Source organism: Canis lupus, chromosome 7 (assembly GCF_011100685.1).
Source record: "Canis lupus familiaris isolate Mischka breed German Shepherd chromosome 7, alternate assembly UU_Cfam_GSD_1.0, whole genome shotgun sequence".
NCBI lineage: Eukaryota > Metazoa > Chordata > Mammalia > Carnivora > Canidae > Canis > Canis lupus.
In genome coordinates, this window is record NC_049228.1 from 66,461,021 (window position 1) to 66,480,515 (window position 19,495).

Consider the following 19,495-nt stretch of genomic DNA (forward strand, 5'->3'; position numbering starts at 1 on the left):
TACAAATTTACTTCCCCCAATCCTCAGGTTTTTTCCTTAGCATATAAATAAATGGTATAAGCTCTGCAAGGAACTGCATATCCTGAGAGGTTATCTTTCCCTAAGCTTAATCAATTCCAATAATTAACAAAAATCCTTACTAACAACTGGAAAAGAATCCAATTTTGCTGTCAGAAGTAGGTCTTTTTCTTTTTGTTCTTAAAGGATTTCTTGTGAAAGTACTTGATAAAGGAACCACTGACAGATATATTTCACATTATCAGGTTTTGACACTGCTCACAACTGATAATCTAATGAATGTTATCTGCAATTTCAATTCAAGAATATAAAATTATATTGAGAACCTTAAAAAAAAACAAATTCCATTAACAAGGACAACAAAGTCTAAGACTCCTGAAATGGAAGAGGACTATCACCTTTTACTAAATATGCAAGTCTCCATAAAGTAAAACTTAGGAAAAGGGAATCAATTTTACACCCCAATCCATGGGACATTAGTTTCTGAAATACCAAAAACAAAAACAAAACAAAACAAAAAACCCCTACTTATTTCACTCATGGGTAGGTTCCATAGAATGGAATCAAAGTAAAACAATAAAATGCATATTCAGTGCATGGGAAGTAAATAGGTATATATTCTACATACATACATAAAAAATTTTAATTCAAAAATTAAAATCCTGGTCTAAGCATGGAATTATTCTGGGTTTGCCCGTAGTAATACTTAACTCTTACTATGTAATATCACGAATGCTTATTAACTACTAAAATTTGAGAGTCAACACACAACTCTGTCCTACAATTATGTTTATTAAAAACTGACATAAACAAACAAAACCTGTACAAAAAATATCCCCACCCAATCATGTACCACTTTGAAATAGTAATCTTGAAAGCCATTATCGCCTAGGACCCCCTCTTCCTCTACCCCGACCGCGTCCTCTTCCTCTTCCCCGGCCTCGGCCTCTTCCTGCAACTAAGAAAAGAGAAAAAACAAGGTCAATTCTCTTCTACACTAATTGTTACCTGGGCCACCATAAACAGCATCTACAGGAAAGAAAACTTTAACCCAGCTTCTCTCAAATGTGACCTCAGTCATCCCTCCCAACACAATATCAAGCAGAATCAAAAACTGCTGGCTTACAAAGATATTTTTGCTCCATTTGATTTACTGAGAAATTCATTAAGTTTTAAATTATCTTTCTTTTTCTTATGTCTCAAATTCAGCACAAAATAAAATCCAGATGATCTGAACCTTACACAATATGGAAGAGATATCATATCAATAGAACAGAACATGATCATGTGCTAGATTTTTTTGTTACTGAATAGTCCAAACAAGTTAATTCAAAGCTAAGAAAGTTTAAAATACATTACATCCAACAATCTTATGACTCTTGAGACGCTTAGTTATTTGATCCAATCATAACCAAGTACTTTAAATCTTATAGCAACATCCCCTGTCAGCTGGTCTCCTAACTGTACTTGAGTATTACAGTGACAGAAAACTCATTTCTCAAATGAACTTACTTCAGTCTCTGGAGAGCTAAGAGTACTAAAAAAAAAAAAAAAAAAATTCCTGGCGTGAAGCTCAAGCCAGTCACATTCTAAACTTCCACCCATTGTTGCCAACTAGCCATACAAAGAAACAAAGTCTAGGACTTCTGTTAAAACAAGGAAGCTTAACAGCATTGATCTCTAATTCCTTCTGAAATACTACTCATGACGGAAAAGGAGTAAAAATGGTAAATAATCCATGAAGAAAAAGAAAGAGGAGGGACGCCTGGGTGGCTCAGCAGTTGAGTGTCTGCCTTTGGCTCGGGGCGTGGTCCCAGGATTGAGTCCCACATTGGGCTCCCTGCATGGAAGCCTGCTTCTCCCTCTGCCTATGTCTCTGCCTCTCTGTGTCTCTCATGAATTTTTTCTTAAGATTTTATTTATTCATGAGACACAGAGAGAGAGAGAGGGAGGGAAAGAGGGTGAGAGAAAGGCAAAGACACACGCAGAGGGAGAAGCAGGCTCCATGCAGGGAGCCTGATATGGGACTCCATTCCGGGACTCCAGGATCACGCCCTGGGCCAGAGGCAGGCGCTAAACCGCTGAGCCACCCAGGGATCCCCTGTGTCTCTCATGAATTGAAAAAAAGAAAAAGAAAGAAAGAAAGAAAAAGAAGAGAGAGTGGTTGAAAAATTTCAACAAATTTTTAAGTCAGAAAGAAGACTAATAACTGTAAATGTTTAATAAAGGGAGAATAACTCTAAGAAGACTGAAGACCTTAGGAGCCAAGGGTGAGATGAGGCAGGAGGCTAAAAATGAACAAAATGGTTGACAATCATGTGGAGCAAAAGAATGGTCAGTCCTCTCTTCCCCACCTTGCAAAGCTATTAATTTCCCTGACAGGTAGGTAGGCAAGAAAAGGTAAACTAAACCTAAAAACACTTCAGTCTTCAGATTTGAAAATATTTGCAAAGTGGATAGCAGCAAGAGACAGAACTGAGGAGAATGAATTTAGCATTTTTCAGGCTATGGGTTGCAACCTAAATTTTTTTTTTCTTAACTAAAAGAGCATAGAAAACATATAGACATTTGCAAGTATTAAGACTAATTCTTCCTGAGATTTTTGTTTTGGTTATATGCATGAATGGGCCATGATGCAAAGTATATTTCTTTTTTTTTTTTCTTTTTTTTTTTTTTTTAAGATTTTATTTATTCATGATAGTCACAGAGAGAGAGAGAGAGAGAAGCAGAGACACAGGCAGAGGGAGAAGCAGGCTCCATGCACCGGGAGCCCGACATGGGATTCGATCCCGGGTCTCCAGGATCGCGCCCTGGGCCAAAGGCAGGCGCCAAACCGCTGCGCCACCCAGGGATCCCAACAAAGTATATTTCTTAGTGGAAAGAGGGCATAAAAGTCTCAAAATCAATGTATTAAGTGACTGTCTACAAAACACCCAGCCCTTTCTCCTGCTCTACTCCTATAATGCTGGCTGCTAGGCATTATCTCCTACAATAGATGAGCAGAATCTTTTTGTGGGAGGGGTGGGGAGTGCAAAGCTTCAGAAATGACTCTAGATCCTGAAATTTTGGGTTTCCTCAGTGAAGAGGCTAACTCACTTCTGAACCACCCTACAGTGAGACTCAAGCTTATGGGTCCAGCCTCCCCTCCCAGAACTTCTCTTCCTAGGATTCTATTATTTAAATAAATGGTCAAAGTACAAGATATTCAAGTCAAGCCTACAACATAAAGATCAAAGAGAGCAAATTTGGGAAAGAGAAAGATCAGTCAATCAAGAAACAAACTCTTAACTATGTAAGAGAACAAACTGATGGTTACTAGAGAGGAGGGGGATGGGGAGATGGGTGAAATAGGTGATGGGGGTTAAAGAGTACATTCGCCACATATCAAACTGTTGAATCACTATGTTGTACACCTGAAACTAATATAACATTGTATGTTTACTAACTGGAATATAAAAACCTGAAAAATCTTGAGTATGTCTCTGCCTCTATCTGTGTGTCTCTCATGAATAAATAAAATCTTTAAAAAATAATGTTTATAATCCTTCAAACTTACCAGCTTCCCTTTTCTTAGATTTCACCTTTGGTTCAACATCCACAAGTAGTGTATCCAGAGGTAAGCTGTCTGGTAGAATGAAATATCGAATGTTATTTCCTCGAATACTCAGTGTTTCCAGCTGTACTGGTTCTCTATTCTTCAAAGTCATTTTCACAGCTTTAAGATGTGTATTCATGCTGACATCTACACCTACAGGGGAAAAAAGAGAGAGCTTATTAGCATGATAAAGAAGGCAACCAGTAAATCTATCAAGCCGAAGTAAATAACACAATACAAAAGAATACTGCCCATTCTGCTACACTCTAGGACACTGCCTATTCTGTAAGACTCTAGGACACAATTTAGTACAACTGGTTAATGGGTGAATAATGTCAATATAAACCAAAAATCCTTTCTTCGGAGATTATCTCTAGTACATTAATGTTTTGCATGATTAGGTATGCTTACAGATGTGAATGCAGCAAGCCACGGAGGAACCCTGAGTGATACCTGACTCATTCCCACTGTGCCCAGGTATTCTCATCTCAGGGCGTTCTCACTATCTCCATAACTTCCTTATTCCCCATGTCACCAAGCTGTTAAGTCTTGTTTTATTTTTTATTTTTAAAGATTTATTTATTTATTCAAAGAGAGAGAGGCAGAGGAAGAAGCAGGCTCTATGCAGGAAGCGCGACATGGGACTCGATCCCAGGTCTCCAGGATCACACCCAGGGCTGCAGGCGGCGCTAAACCTCTGCGCCACCGGAGCTGCCCCTGTAAGTCTTGTTTTAAATAAAAGATCCTATATATATTGCAGTATTTTCCTTGTTACTAGGAATTTAACACATCTTTTTAACTGCTTTTTGAAGGAATCTTACTGTTTTTAGTACTTTAATTCCCAAGTTGCACAAGTTTTGAATGCTCTGCCTCAAACTATTTTTCCCATTGCTTTTAGTGTGAGATTTTGTAAAAGAAAAGCACAATTTTCTAGAATGAATATTATGGCATTATCTTAGAAATACCCAATTATTGGAGCCTTTGCCAATATATCTGAACAAATGGGTAACAAAAGACCTAGTTTATTTCTATTCCTACAAAGTTAGACCAGAAAACATGAATTCTCTTAACTTTCCCAACATCTACTTCAAATAGCAATTATGGTCAGTGCCACAGGGTCACTAACCATGTTACTGAAACCTCATATTATTCTGATTTCCTTTAAAGCAATTGGTGTCACATACACAAATATACTCAAATACTATCAGTTTAACACTGTATTTCTATTGGTTTACTCAGATGCTGGATCTACATGTTAAAAAATTATTTATAAACTTATAATATTTCAGAGACCAGGACCACATGTTGTGACAGCATTTTCATTCACTTGGCTCAGCAATTCTTTTGCAATTTTGCAGGGAACACTTACAACAAGTGAAGAATCTCAGTAGCCTTAAACTATACATACAATTCATTAAAGCAAAGAGTTAAACATGTAAGAAAAAAGACTGAAAGAAAATACTCTCAAATACTCCACCTCCCATATCCCATATATATTTTTACTCAAGGTAATCAAACATGATAATCCCATCCTCTATCTTCAAGGACTTTGCAACTTAACAGGGAACACAAGATTCTAAAAAAAAAAAAAGAAAAAAAAAAGAAAAAAAGAAAGTACACTTTGGAAGATGCAACATCTTCCAGAGGAAGAGGAACACACACAGGCAAAAGCACAAAAGGCCTGGGAAAAACAACAACAACAACAACAATAACAACAACAGGAAAACAGAGGTCACATAAGATAACCTGAGGAATTCAGCTTGGTCTTAGCACAAGCGCTTAAGGTAAGGCTTAAGAAGGCAAAAAGAGAAAGACGTCTACTACAATAATGTTAAGTAATCAAAAAAGAATTCTGGCCTTAAAGGTGGAAGAGGTGGGGAAAAAGAAGTGTTATAAAGCTGTCTAATGTCCATACCTGTGATTGTTCCATGAACCTGTGTTCCATTCTTTAATTCGATGGTTACAGTTTCGTGACTCAATTTCATCAAAAATCTGTAAAAACAGTTAGAATATAGTAAGTGTTCACCTTTAACATTTTACAGTCTTTTTTAAGTCAAAGGGTTAAATTTCTAGAATGTTCAAAATCTGCTATCGATGGACCTGTATCTATTCCTATTACTAGGGATCCCTGGGTGGCGCAGCGGTTTGGCGCCTGCCTTTGGCCCAGGGCGCGATCCTGGATACCCGGGATCGAATCCCATGTCAGGCTCCCGGTGCATGGAGCCTGCTTCTCCCTCTGCCTATGTCTCTGCCTCTCTCTCTCTGTGTGACTATCATAAATAAATAAAAATTAAAAAAAAATATTCCTATTACTAATCTGCATAACAATTTCAACCTTCCTTGAATTATATCCTCAGAATTTATGAAGGAGCATAGTAAAGAAACTGCCAACTAGACATTCTGATTCTCTTAAACCATCATACAGCTTAACCTCCAATCTATGCATAACAGATCCTAAAGTCATTATAATCCACAAAATTGAAACCAAGAAATTATATGAAAGTGGTCAAAAGGTACAAACTTCCAGTTATGAGGTAAATTAGTATTAGGAATGTGACATACACCATGATGACTACAATTATTAACTCTATTGTAGAGTACATCTGAAAGTTGCTGAGAGAGTAGATCCTAAAAATTCTCATCACAGAAAAAAAAACATTTTTTCCTTTCTCTTTTTTTAGTATCCATACTAGATGATGTATGTTAACTAAACTTTCTGTGGTAATCATTTTACACTATACATAAGCCAAATCACTATGCTGTACACCTTAAACTTATATAGAGCTGTATGTCAATTCTCACTAAAGTGAAAAAAGATTATTACTGGTCATAAAAAATTACACATTTCCTATATGTATACAAAGGAGAAGTCTCCCTTTCTAATTCCTCTTCATATACATGGGGAGATTCTTCTAGACTGTTTTATATGCACTAATAAGCATATACATAAATGTTTTTATGCAAATTGGGACATAACTTAATTGACTTCTATACCCTGTAATTCTCATTCAGCAGCTTATATTAAAAACATTTTAAAATACTGTGTATTTTACTGTGGGTGGCTCAATTGGTTGGCTAAGTATCTGCCTTCGGCTCAGGTCATGATCCCAGAGTCCTGGGATTGAGCCCTGTGTGCTCAGTGGGGAGTCTGCTTCTCCCTCCTCCACTGCTTGTTCTTTGTCAAATAAATATTTAAAAAGAAAAAGAAATACATATGCTTATCACGAATCCATTTATACAAATCCTTAGCAACACTAATTGCTACCAACATTTTTTGTCAATTCTACAGAGAAAAAAAAGAATTTGTTTTTCCCTTTCACTCGTAAGACTTAACACCTTTTCACGAACATGGGAAATTTGTATTTCTTTTCTGAACTACCTATTCACAATATTCACACATTTTCTTTTTCCTTTTTCCCCCACATTTTCAATTAGGTAAAAAAATTTTTTTTCATTTTCTACCAGTTTGGCCATAGCCATTCAAGTTTGTGGTTTTCATTTTTAGTGTTTTTTTTTTTTTTTTTTAAGATTTTATTTATTCATGAGAGACAGAGAGAGAGAGGCAGAGACATAGGCCGAGGGAGAAGTGGGACCAGAACCCCAGGATCAGGCCTGAGCCAAAGGCAGATGCTCAACCACTGAGCCACTCAGGTGTCCCTAGATTGTTAAATTTGTGAATACTTCTCCTGGATTAATCTGTTTAAGAAGAGGTTTCCCACTCCAAGACTGTAAATAGCCGTTTTCCTTCTAGTTACCTTTTCTCAGGATTTTATTTATTTTGAGAGAGAGAATGTACATGTGCAGGGGATGGGGTAGAGGGAGAGGAAGAGAACCTCAAGCAGACTCTGCACTGTGTGTGGAGCCCAGCACAGGGCTTGATCCCACTACATCCCATACATGGGAACAACAGATCACGGCTAGAGTGGAAACCAACAGATGCTCAACTGACTAAGCCACCCAGGTGCCTCTCTTCTAGTTTTCTGTTTAGAGTTTTAATCCACGTGGAATTCATCTCTTTTCTGTGCAGCATGAGATAGAACTCTGCCTTTATTTTTTCCAATTAGACAGCTAGTTGCCTCAATGTTTACTGAATAATCCATTCATACCCCACTTCACCTAGTCTTTTGTTCTCCCATACCTATTATTATGAAATATTTCAGAAAAAGAAAAATGGAAATGTTCGCAAACTATTAAATGTTACCATTTATGTGGGAGTGTCCCCACACAACTTATACTTTCACCATATAATCTGTACTTATTCATTTTCTAATGAGGACACACTCCTACATAATTATAATACCACATTCACATCCAGGAAAATGAAGTAATCCTGCAATATGATACAACAATGTAGTTCGTGGTTTCTAAATTATAATTCATAATAAATTAAAATTTTCTAATTTAGAGTACAAATTCCTACTTTATAATACATTGTATACCCTATTATAGCATCACACTGAATGGTACATGTAGAATCACCTATTTCACTTCCCCATTAGACTACTAAGGGTTAAGGATCAAGATCTTTATATCTTTTTTTCTTTTTAAAACTTTATTTATTAGAGACACAGAGAGAGCGAGAGCAAGAGAGAGGCAGAAACACAGGCAGACGGAGAAGCAGGCTCCACGCAGGGAGCCCGATGTGGGACTCGATCCCAGGTCTCCAGGATCACATCCTAAGCTGAATGCAGGCACTAAATCGCTGAGCCACCAGGGCTGCCCAAGATCTTTATATCTAATCCTGGGTGGTCACAGGCACTGACAGCTGGCTGAAATGCTTCACTGATTAACAGGGAAGAGATATTAAAATACCACTTTTTTAGTGGCACAGACAGTCATCAAAAAGAGGGGACACTTGGTTTGGGACTTATCAAATCTCAGATTTTAAAAAGTTACTCTGCCCTGGGATGCCTGGGTATCTTAGTGGCTGAGTGTCTGCCAAAGATCAGGTCATGATCCTGTGGTCCTGGGATGGAGTCCCACATCAGGCTCCCGACAGGGAGTCTGCTCCTCCCTCTGCCTATGTCTCTGCCTCTCTGTGTGTCTCTCATGAATAAATAAATAGATCTTAAGAAAAAAAGTTAACCTGTCCTTGTTTAAATATCCATGTATCAAATCCTTTTCATATTTGTTGTCAAGAAAATAATCTCTCAATAAACTGTTAATGTGTTATTTCATTGGACAAGAATTCTTTAAGCACTAAGTTTATTTATTTATTTTTTTTTTTAATTTTTATTTATTTATGATAGTCACAGAGAGAGAGAGAGAGAGGCAGAGACACAGGCAGAGGGAGAAGCAGGCTCCATGCACCGGGAGCCTGATGTGGGATTCGATCCCGGGTCTCCAGGATCGCGCCCTGGGCCAAAGGCAGGCGCCAAACCGCTGCGCCACCCAGGGATCCCAAGCACTAAGTTTAATAATCACAAAGCTATATTAGCCTAGAAATTTCATCTAACAGTTTCTTTCCATTGTCAAGATTTGGTTTTTAAAAATCTTCTATTTTGGAGCACCTGCCTGACTCAATAGGTAGAGCATGCAATTCTTTATACTTAGGTCATGAGTTTGAGCCCCACATTGGGCATATAGTTTACTTAATTTAAAAAACTCTTTTAATTGTCCCCCTTAGTAATAAAGTTTAACTTTTCTTAAAGATTTATTCCAGAGGGGGGAAAAGAGGGAGAAAGGAGGGGAGGCGGGAAGGAGAGAAAGAGAACACAGTGCACAAGAATGTGTTCACAGGAGGGGGGAGGCAAAGGGAGACAAGTAGAAAGTAGACTTCCTGCAGAATGGGCAATCCCATGTGGGGCTGATCCCAGGACCCTGAGATCATGATCTGAGCCAAAATCCGGAGTTGGACGCTTAACTGACTGAGCCACCCAGGCGCCCAATACTTAACTTTTATAGAAACTCAAATCATTTGTGGAAATAGGATTAAAGTAAAGATAAGATATTTTAGTAATCAATCTACCATATGAAAGTAAAAAGGAAAACTAAGGTAAGCAAAATGGTTTCTGAAGGAATCAAAATTCATCAAGTCCAAGGATGTTTCTTTGACAAATATTTATCATTATGTGGTAGTCCCTGTGCCTGACAATGAGGACCAAAAAGAAGTATGACTAGGGACGCCTGGGTGGCTCAGTGGTTGAGCCTCTGCCTTTGGCTCAGCTCAGGTCGTGATCCTGGGGTCCTGGGATTGAGTCCCACATCGGGCTCCCTGCATGGAGCCTGCTTCTCCCTCTGCCTGTGTCTCTGTCTCTCTCTGTGTGTCTCTCATGAATAAATAAATAAAATCTTAAAAAAAGAAAAAAGCTTCTAAAGGGTTTCTATCAATGAAGTGGAGTGCCAGGGTCATATTCACAGTGGAAGACAAATTAGGTGGCTAGAGCAGTACACAGGTTAAAGTTACAGTTATCAAGACATGGGAACAATAGATCAATGAAACAGAACAGAGTCCATAAATGAATCCACATTTATGTAGTTAGTTTTCTACAATTTCTACAGTACCAAAGAGACTGTCAAAGCACTCCAATAGGCAAAAGAAAGCCTTTTCAACAAATGATGAAATCTATGGTAACAGGGGTTTATACTCCCTAAAAATATGGAAGAACTAGAAATCTATATAGAAAAAATGAACCTGAAAAAAAAAAAATGAACCTGGACCACTAATTCACAATACTTAACAAGCTTAATTCAAGAGAGATCACAGGCCTAAACATAAAAGATAAAATCATAAAGCTTTATGAGGAAAACATAGGAGAATAACTTCATGGTTTGAGGGTAGACGAAAATTTGACAGTACACAGAGAATAATCATAAAAGGAAAAGCTGATAAATTAAAACTTCCTCAGAATAAGCTTCTGCTCACCAAAAGACATTCTTAAGGAAATGAACAAAGAAGTCAAACTGGGGGAAATTATACCCGACAAAGGACTAGTATACAGAATATATAAAGAACTTCTACAACTCAATAATAAAACAACACAATCAAAACCAAACACTTCACAAAGATACACGAATGGCAATAAGAAGGTGAAAGTGTTCAACTTCATTAGTCATTGGAAAATGCAAATGAAAACCATAACAAAACACAACTACACTGAAATGGCTAAAATTAAACTGACCACAAATAAATGCTGGTAAGGTGTGGAACAGTGGGAATTCTAATATACTGTTGTTGGGAGTGGAAGTGGTATACAACTACTTTGGAAAATGGTCTAGCTTTTTTTTTTTTTTTTTTTTTTTAAGGGGTGAGGGACAGCAAGAGAGAGAGAATCTTAAGCAGGCTGAATGTCCAGGGTGAGCCCTGACTTGGGGCTTGATTTCACAACCCTGAGATCATGACCTGAGCCAAAATCAAAGAGTTAACTGATTGAGGGCCACCTGGGTGGCTCAGCAGTTGAGCATCTGCCTTTGGCTCAGGTCAGGATCCCCGGGTCCCGGAATCCAGTCCCACATCAGGCTCCCCCCCAGGGAGCCTGCTTTTCCCTCTGCCTAGGTCTCTGCCTCTCACTATGTGTCTCTTGTGAATAAATAAAATCTTCAAAAAAGAATTAAAAAAAGAGTTAACTGATTGAGCCACCCAGGTGCCCCTGGCATTTTCTTACGAAACTAAATGTTTTATTTATCCATGCTATGATTTAGCAGTTCCACTCCTAAGTATATACCTCCCAAAATAAAAAAGGCTTGCACAAGAATGTTCAAGGCAGGGTTTTTTTGAAAGATTTTATTTATTTATTTATGAGAAGAGAGAGAGAGAGAGGCAGAGACACAGGCAGAAGAAGCAGGCTCCATGCAGGGAACCCGATGTGGGACTCCATCCTGGGTCTCCAGGATCACGCCTTGAGTAGAAAGTGGTGCTAAACCGCTGAGCCACCCGGGGCTGCCCTAGAATAAATGGTTTTCTTTTTCTTTTTTTAAGATTTTATTTATTTATTCATGAGAGAGAGAGAGAGAGGAGAGAGAGAGGGAGAGAGAGAGAGAGAGAGAAGCAGGCTCCATGCAGGGAGCCTGACCTGGGACTCAATCCCCGGTCTCCAGGATTAGGCACTGGGCTGAAGGTGGCGCTAAACTGCTGCGCCACCAGGGCTGTCTGCAAGGAATTTTTAAAGAAAATGTGTAACTTTTAACTTTTTAAAGAGTTTATTTTTAAGCAACCTCTACACTCAATGCAGCGCTCAAACTTACCTGCTCCACCTAATGAGCCAGCCAGGCTGCCCTGAAAATATGTAACTTTTAGGCATACAACACATTACTATTTGCTAATAAAATGAAACACATTACTGATACAAGCCACAATGTGGAAGAATCTCAAAAATATGCTGCATAAAAGAAATTTTACACAAAAAAAATGCATACTGCATGATTCTACATTATATGAAATTCTACTGCAAGCAAAACTAAACTACGATAGAAGAAATTGATTGCACTGGGGGTATGAGAACAGAGACTGACTAGGAAGGGCTTGAGGTTTCGGTAATGTTCCATATTCCACATCTCAACAGGGGTTTGGGTTATACAGATGTGTAAATTTTTCAAAACTGGCAAATGTACATTGTATTTCATTGCATGAGATAGTCACCTCAAGAAGTAAAATTAAAAACCTTGGGTGGAAATAAAAGAAAGCTTTTATGACTCAGTGGTGCCACTGGAATGAATGACAGCAAAGGTATCTTGGCAGAAAAGAGTTATCCCAGCTCAGAAATCAAACAGATTTGAATTCTTTCCGATGAATCCTTCCCTTTGAATTCGTTCTTACTGAAACTTAAATATCCAGATAATATCCTTCATAGCACCCAAAAACATACCGCTTGCATAGTATCCTTCAGGATCCAAATCCACACTAACTGAATTCAAAAACCAAAGAAAACTGGATAATGTTGGGGATCCCTGGGTGGCTCCGCGGTTTAGTGCCTGCCTTCAGCCTGGGGCGTGATCCTGGAGAACAGGGATCGAGTCTGGCATCAGGCTCTCTGCATGAAGCCTGTTTCTCTGCCTCTCTCTCTGTCTCTCAAGAATAAATAAACAAAAAAAATTTTTTTAAAGAAAATTGGATAATGAGAGATACTTCTATGAGGTAGGTAAAAACTGTGAAAACCTGGCAATTTTATGAGATTATTAAGAAAGATGTCAAAGTAAACTCCCAGGTTTTTGGTTAGAGTGGCAGTAAGGATGATAGTGCCATCAACCACTGTACAGAAATAAGTCAACCAAAAATGCAAAGCAGTTAGACAAATACTCATTTTCTTGGAACAAAACATATTCACCAGTAAGAAGAAATTTTATTTCTACAGTCTAAACAAAGAATAGGGTTCAGTACAGCCTTTAAAATTTTCAGGAAAATTGTGTCACAACATGCAGTTTCTTTAAATGAGATAAACGGATTCTAAAGAGTGTGACACAAAACTATAAGTAGATTCAAATAGGTAGGGATTGAGAAATTGTGAAAATATACTTTAAATTCTGGGGTGTTTTTCTCCAAAGTTACAGTTCGACTAAAAATTAACCTTAAATGCCTTCCTTAAGAACTCCGAATACATATTGAGGGTTTTATACGTTATTTCATTCACACTAGAAATTGTCTATTTGTCTGTCTTCGCAAAATAGTTCAAAGAACACCTTAAAAAAACAAAATCCACTGCCTGTGCCTAGTGTAATAGGTGCCCAATAATTGATTGATCGCAATAAGACTAATCTTGATTCAGACAAAAGACTAGCTACATTTATAACTAATTTAATCAGAAATCTCCTCTATGTTCCAGGCTCCCTGCCTCAAGGAAAAACACCAAAACCTTATCTGCAGATAGTTTAGAATGAATTACTCAAATCATAAACCAATAGGCTCAACTAACCAATGAAGTTTAAACACAAGAGAATAGTGATCATCTGCTAATCAGCCACAAATACGTAAAGTGACTCTGCCAGACGTTGGGAGATTCTTCCTGAATTAAAGTCCTATTTTGTTTTCTTTTTTTTTATTTTAAAGATTTTATTTATTTATTTATTTATTTATTTATTTATTTATTCATTCATTCATTCATTCATGAGAGACACAGGGAGAGAGAAAGGCATAGACACAGGCAGAGGGAGAAGCAGGCTCCATGCTGGGAGCCCGACGTAGGACTCGATCCTGGGTCTCCAGGATCATTCCCTGGGCCGAAAGTGGCGCTAAACCGCTGAGCCACCCAGGGATCCCTAAAGTCCTATTTTGAAGGGAAATGGGAGTTGGGTAATCTTAACTGTAAGGAGTCGAAAAGAAAAGAAAAGAAAAGAAATGGGAAAAGGGAAAGGGAAAAGGAAAAGGAAAGACCAAAAAACCAGAAGTCCAATCCTGATTTAAAACATTTCGGAAATGGGTTTCGTCATTTCCTGATGAACCCCTGCAGCTTCTAAGTACATTCTAAAAGCTGCTTAACGGGACGTCTGGGTGGCTCAGCGGCTGGGCAGCTGCCTTTGGCTCAGGTCGTGATCCCGGGACCCAGGATCGAGTCCCACGTCGGGCTCCCTGCATGGAGCCTGCCTCTCCCTCTGCCTCTCTGTGTGTGTCTCTAATGAATAAATAAATAAATCTTTAAAAAAAAAATAAATAAATAAAAGCTCGTTAACTTAATGCAACGCGTACAATTTTCCTTAGGTCTCCCACGTTCTCCGGGAGCGTATATTTAGTCGTCTTTGCGGGTCCTGAGGGCTGAGACCGGCCAGAAAAATCATCTAGACTAGAGTACGAGTTCTAAGGGAACGAACGTCTTCTACCAACCGCAAACAGAAGCCTGTAAGCCTGGCGCCGCCGCCTTGCAGGCCTCTAAGACACTAGGGGGGAAGAAATGGCCAGGCCTTCACGTCCACTAGCCTGAAGACACGCGGGGGCCGCGCGCCAACGAGTCTGAAGCCCCGGCGGCAGCGCCCGCGACGGCGCGGCCAAGCTGGGGCGGGAGCGGCGGGCGCCGGAGGCCGTTAGCAGGCCGCGCGCGCACGCGGCTTTCCCGCCTCCCGCAAAGGGGCAGCGCGGCCTCCCGCTCGCCGCCCAAATCGTCACAGCCCCCACCCCGCCGGGCTACCCCCTCACCTCACGAGCTTCATCCTGGCGGCGCCGTCGCTCTTTCAGCCCGTTAATGTACAGAACCGGACTACCAAGGCCCGAAAAACTAGGAGTATGAATGGCCGGAAACGCCTACTCCTCGGGCTCGGACGTAAAGGGCGCGAGGAACGCTGAGAACGCGAGGCGGAAGCGCCGAGGCCCCCGGAGCCGCACTCCCTTCCGGCCGCGCCCAACCTCACGGCGGCCCCTGGCGGCTGGAGGTGTGCCTTGCGCCTGCTGAGCGCTTTGAGAGCCGGTCCAGGAGGAAAATTCCAGTAAGGGCGGGGATTTGGGGAGCTCAGATCCAATTAGTAGGCCGGGCCGCGGGCCGCGGGCTCAGAGTCCTGTGTTACGGGGCAGTAAATACACTCGCGAAGGAAATGTAGTTCTGACAAAGCCCAAAAAATTATGCGAATTCAGCTCCAACACCGGGAATGTACCTGAAGAAAATCACACAGTTTAGCTTATTATTTTTACTTTAAATTCTAGTCACAGGGGCACCTGGGTGGCTCAGTGGTTGAGTGTCTGCCTTTGGCTCAGGTCGTGATCCCAGGGTCCTGGGATGGAGTCTTGCATGAGGCTCCCCTGCATGGAGCCTGCTTCTCCCTCTGCCTGTGTCCCTGCCTCTCTCTGTGTATCTCTCATGAATAAATAAATGAAATCTTTTTTTTTTTAATTTTTATTTATTTATGATAGTCACACAGAGATAGAGACAGAGGTAGAGACACAGGCAGAGGGAGAAGCAGGCTCCATGCACCGGGAGCCCGACGTGGGATTCGATCCCGGGTCTCCAGGATCGCGCCCTGGGCCAAAGGCAGGCGCCAAACCGCTGCGCCACCCAGGGATCCCTAAAATCTTTTTCTTTAAAGATTTTATTTATTTATGAAACAGAGAGAGAGAGGGGGGCAGAGACACAGGCAGAGGGAGAAGCAGGCTCCATGCAGGGAGCCCGACGTGGGACTCAATCCCGGGTCTCCAGGATCACACCCTGGGCCGAAGGCAGGCGCTAAACCGCTGAGCTACCCAGGGATTCCCTAAATAAATAACATCTTAAAAAAAATTTGGTCACAAACCTCAGAATGGCACCTACATTGTTGAGAGCTCTTGTCTCTAATAAGCTCACAAACTATTTCATACCTTCCCTGTACTCTCCCTCTGAAACCTTTTACAGTGTCTTCCTAAGATCACTCTCTGCTAATATTTCCTCTTTCGAGAAGACCGGAAGCCATCCTTTTAGAACTTTCTTCCAGTTAGAAAGGTAGATGTATCATTGCCCCTTTCCAAGGCAAGTTCCTCTTCATTGTAGTCTGGCTCCCATCTTTCATTTTTCTCAAGAATTTCACTCCTTCTGGGCAGCCCCGGTGGCGCAGCGGTTTAGCGCCGCCTGCAGCCCAGGGCGCGATCCTGGAGACCCGGGATTGAGTCCCACGTCGGGCTCCCTGCATGGAGCCTGCTTCTCCCTCTGCCTGTGTCTCTGCCTCTCTCTCTTCCTCTGCATCTCTATGAATAAATAAATAAATCTAAAAAAAAAAAAAAAAAAAAGAATTTCACTCCTTCAGTTATCTCCTAACTTGAATCATTAATTTCTCCCTCTTCACAGGATTTTATAAAATAAGCATACAAATTCATCTTAAAAACAAAACAAAATTCTCCTCTGATGCAGCTGTAGCTACTGCTAGAGTTCTTTCACATAAAGACCTCTTGAGTGATTATTGCAGCAAGGTCCACAACAGCCAAACTATGGAAAGAACCCAGATGTCCATCCACAGATGAATGTGTATGTAAGGAAAAAGTGGTATGATATATATACAATGGAATACTACTCAACTATATCAATCCATATCAAAAAATGAAATCTTTTTTTTATTTTTTTGCAGCAATGTGGATGGATGGAACTAGAGGGTATTATGCTAAGCAAAATAAGTCAATCAGAGAAAGACAATTATGTCACATGTGAAATTTAATAAACAAAACAGGATCATGGGGAAGAGAGGAAAAAATAAAACAAGATAAAGGCAGAGAGGGAGACAAACAATAAGAGATTTTTAATCATAGGAAACAAACAGGGTGGCTGGAGGGAAGAGAGTGGGCAATGGGCCGATGGATGTTAAGGAGGGCACCTGATGTAATGAGCACTAGGTGTTATATAAGACTGATGAATCTGGGATCCCTGGGTGGCGCAGTGGTTTAGCGCCTGCCTTTGGCCCAGGGCGCGATCCTGGAGACCCGGGATCGAATCCCACGTCAGGCTCCCGGTGCATGGAGCCTGCTTCTCCCTCTGCCTGTGTCTCTGCCTCTCTCTCTCTCTCTCTGTGACTATCATAAATAAATAAAAAAATTAAAAAAAAAAAAAAAAAAAAAAAAAGGAAAAAAAAAAAAAAGACTGATGAATCATTGACCTCTACCTCTGAAACTAATAATACACTATATGTAAATTAAATTTAAATTAAAAAAATTTAAAAACTTCTTGAATGAATTGTCTGCACTTGTTTTATCACCTCTAATTCACTCTTCAAACTCCATTGAAATATCTTTTCTGTTTTTAATATTTAAATTCAATTTGCCGGGATCCCTGGGTGGCGCAGCGGTTTGGTGCCTGCCTTTGGCCCAGGGCGCGATCCTGAAGACCGGGGATCGAATCCCACGTCGGCTCCCGGTGCATGGAGCCTGCTTCTCCCTCTACCTGTGTCTCTGCCTCTCTCTCTCTCTCTCTCTCTGTGCGTGTGTGAGTGTGACTATCATAAATAAATAAAAATTAAAAAAAAATTCAATTTGCCAATATATGGTATAACACCCAGTGCTCATCTCAAGTGTCCTGAAATTGCTTTTCTAAAGGTCATCAAAAACTGCCAAGATAAACCTCTATTTTCATCTTACTCAACATTTCAGCAGCATTTAACACAAGCACTACCCTTTTGAAACACAAGACACTCCTGACTTTGATGCCAAGCTCACCGTTCTACTCCTATGCCAGTAGTTATATTTTCTAGGTCTCAGCTGCCTCATTCTCTATTGAGCCATTACATGCTGGAGTGCTTCAAGGTTTACCCTAGGTGTATTCTTCTAGTGGATACTTTCTTCTTTAGCCTAGGTGATTGCCTCTAAAACTATGGCTTTACTTTGTATCTCCAGCCTGGACTTCATCCCTGATTATCAGAACTCTTGGATGTATAAAGCAACGCTCATCAAACTTCAATGTGCATAGGACACACACCTGAGGAAACGTTAGGATGAAAATTCTGATTCAGTTGGTGTGGGAGCTGAAATTCTCTATTTCTAAAAAGTCTTTAGTGGATGAAGATGCCCCAAGTCTATGGACCATAATTTGAGTAGTAGGATTGTAATGTTCATTTGTGTGCTATCTTCTCAATATCTATCCATCTCCCTTTCCAACATTTCCTAATAATCTGATGATCCATGTCGTCCCGAGGAAGCTGAGTCTATCCTTATGTTCACAGTCTGTTACTTGTCCACAGTGGGATTGGGATATAAACTGATCCAGTCATCCCTTTGCAGGGAATACTCTTTCCTTTAGAATGTGAATGGAGACGTAGTAACCCCTGGTGTTTTATTGGGAACTTCCTTAAAACCAAGAGAAGAATCAGTCTTAGGAGGGAGTTAAAAACAAACAAACAAACAAACAAAAACCCATGATATTAATAAACATGTGTATTAGAAACAATGCCTAAATACGCCTGTTTAAATTAAGATTAAAGGGGCACCTGAGTGGCTCAGTAGCCTAAGCATCGACTGTCGATTTAGGCTCAGGTCATGATCTTAGGGTTGGGAGATGGAGTCCTGCATTTGGCTCTGTGTTGGTCATGGAGCCTGCTTATGGTCATGGCTGCTCTCTCTCGGGCAGCCCAGGTGGCTCACCGGTTTAGCACCACCTTTGGCCCATTGACTCCCAGGTCCGGCTCCCTGCATGGAGCCTGCTTCTCCCTCTGCCTGTGTCTCTGCCTCTTCTCTGTGTGTGTCTCTCATCAATAAATAAGTAAAATCTTAAAAACCAACCAACCAACCAACCAACAAACAAACAAATTCTCTCTCTCCTTTTTCCTTCCCCCACAGCATGTGTTCTTTTTTGTGCTCTCTCTCTCTCTCTCTCTCTAAAATTTGATTAAAATTAAGGCTGTGGGAGATGGGTAAAAAATTAATTAAAAATAAATAAAATGTACAACTCAGTTCCTCAGTTGCAATATTCACATTAAAAAAAATAACAATACTCACATTTCTAGTGCTCAAGAGCCCTCTGCAGCTATGGCTACCCTGTGGAACCGTGTAGATACAGAACATCTGCATCATCACAAAAAATTTTGATTAGATAGTGCTGCCCTGTTTATTACCATATTTGTTTCCTTCTTTGCATTTAATTGTAATTTACTTATTTATTAACCGACTTGAAAAATGTACTTCTGAACGCAGGGATTTATATCTGTTCTGTTAATTTCTGCATTCTCAGCATCTAGAATAGTGAGTTGTATACAATGTGCCTTCAATAAATATTTGTGAAATAACTGATCATCTTCCCCATCAGAATGTATGCTACATGAGGAAGGAGACCCTGTGTGTACTGTTCACTACAGTATCCCTAGTACTAAGCTCAGGGTACTCCTCTCTGTTATCCTTAAGGCCTTTATTACTTTGGCTCTGCCAACTTTTTAATCCCTTTTCCCCTCAATAATATTGGAATAGTTGAGTTCCTACAACTGGTCAAGCTCACTCTCCTCTCTGGACTTTTGTAATTCAGTTCTTTAATCTGGCTAATACTCATTCCCTCTCAAGTATGTGGGGCCAGAATTATTACT

General features: G+C 40.2%; 1 protein-coding gene across 1 annotated transcript; it reads right to left on the reverse strand.

Moving 5' to 3' along the window:
• Positions 1-787: 787 nt before the first annotated feature.
• On the reverse strand, positions 788-14,806 carry SNRPD1 (small nuclear ribonucleoprotein D1 polypeptide). Its single transcript, NM_001287157.1, has 4 exons — positions 14,676-14,806; positions 5,529-5,605; positions 3,575-3,766; positions 788-976 (listed from the first exon to the last, which is right to left on the reverse strand). Exons 1-4 carry the CDS (start codon positions 14,687-14,689, stop codon positions 900-902), a joined length of 360 nt encoding a protein of 119 aa, NP_001274086.1. The 5' UTR covers positions 14,690-14,806; the 3' UTR covers positions 788-899.
• Between the last annotated feature and the right edge of the window lie 4,689 nt (positions 14,807-19,495).

What these genes read in the sequence shown, in the direction of transcription:
- SNRPD1 (NM_001287157.1), bottom strand. An exon ending in GGTTCATGGAACAATCACAG is followed by an intron (nt 3,767 to 5,528) that starts GTATGGACATTA and finishes TTTCCCCTGTAG; the next exon opens with GTGTAGATGTCAGCATGAAT. An exon ending in ATCTAAGAAAAGGGAAGCTG is followed by an intron (nt 977 to 3,574) that starts GTAAGTTTGAAG and finishes CTCTTTTCTTAG; the next exon opens with TTGCAGGAAGAGGCCGAGGC.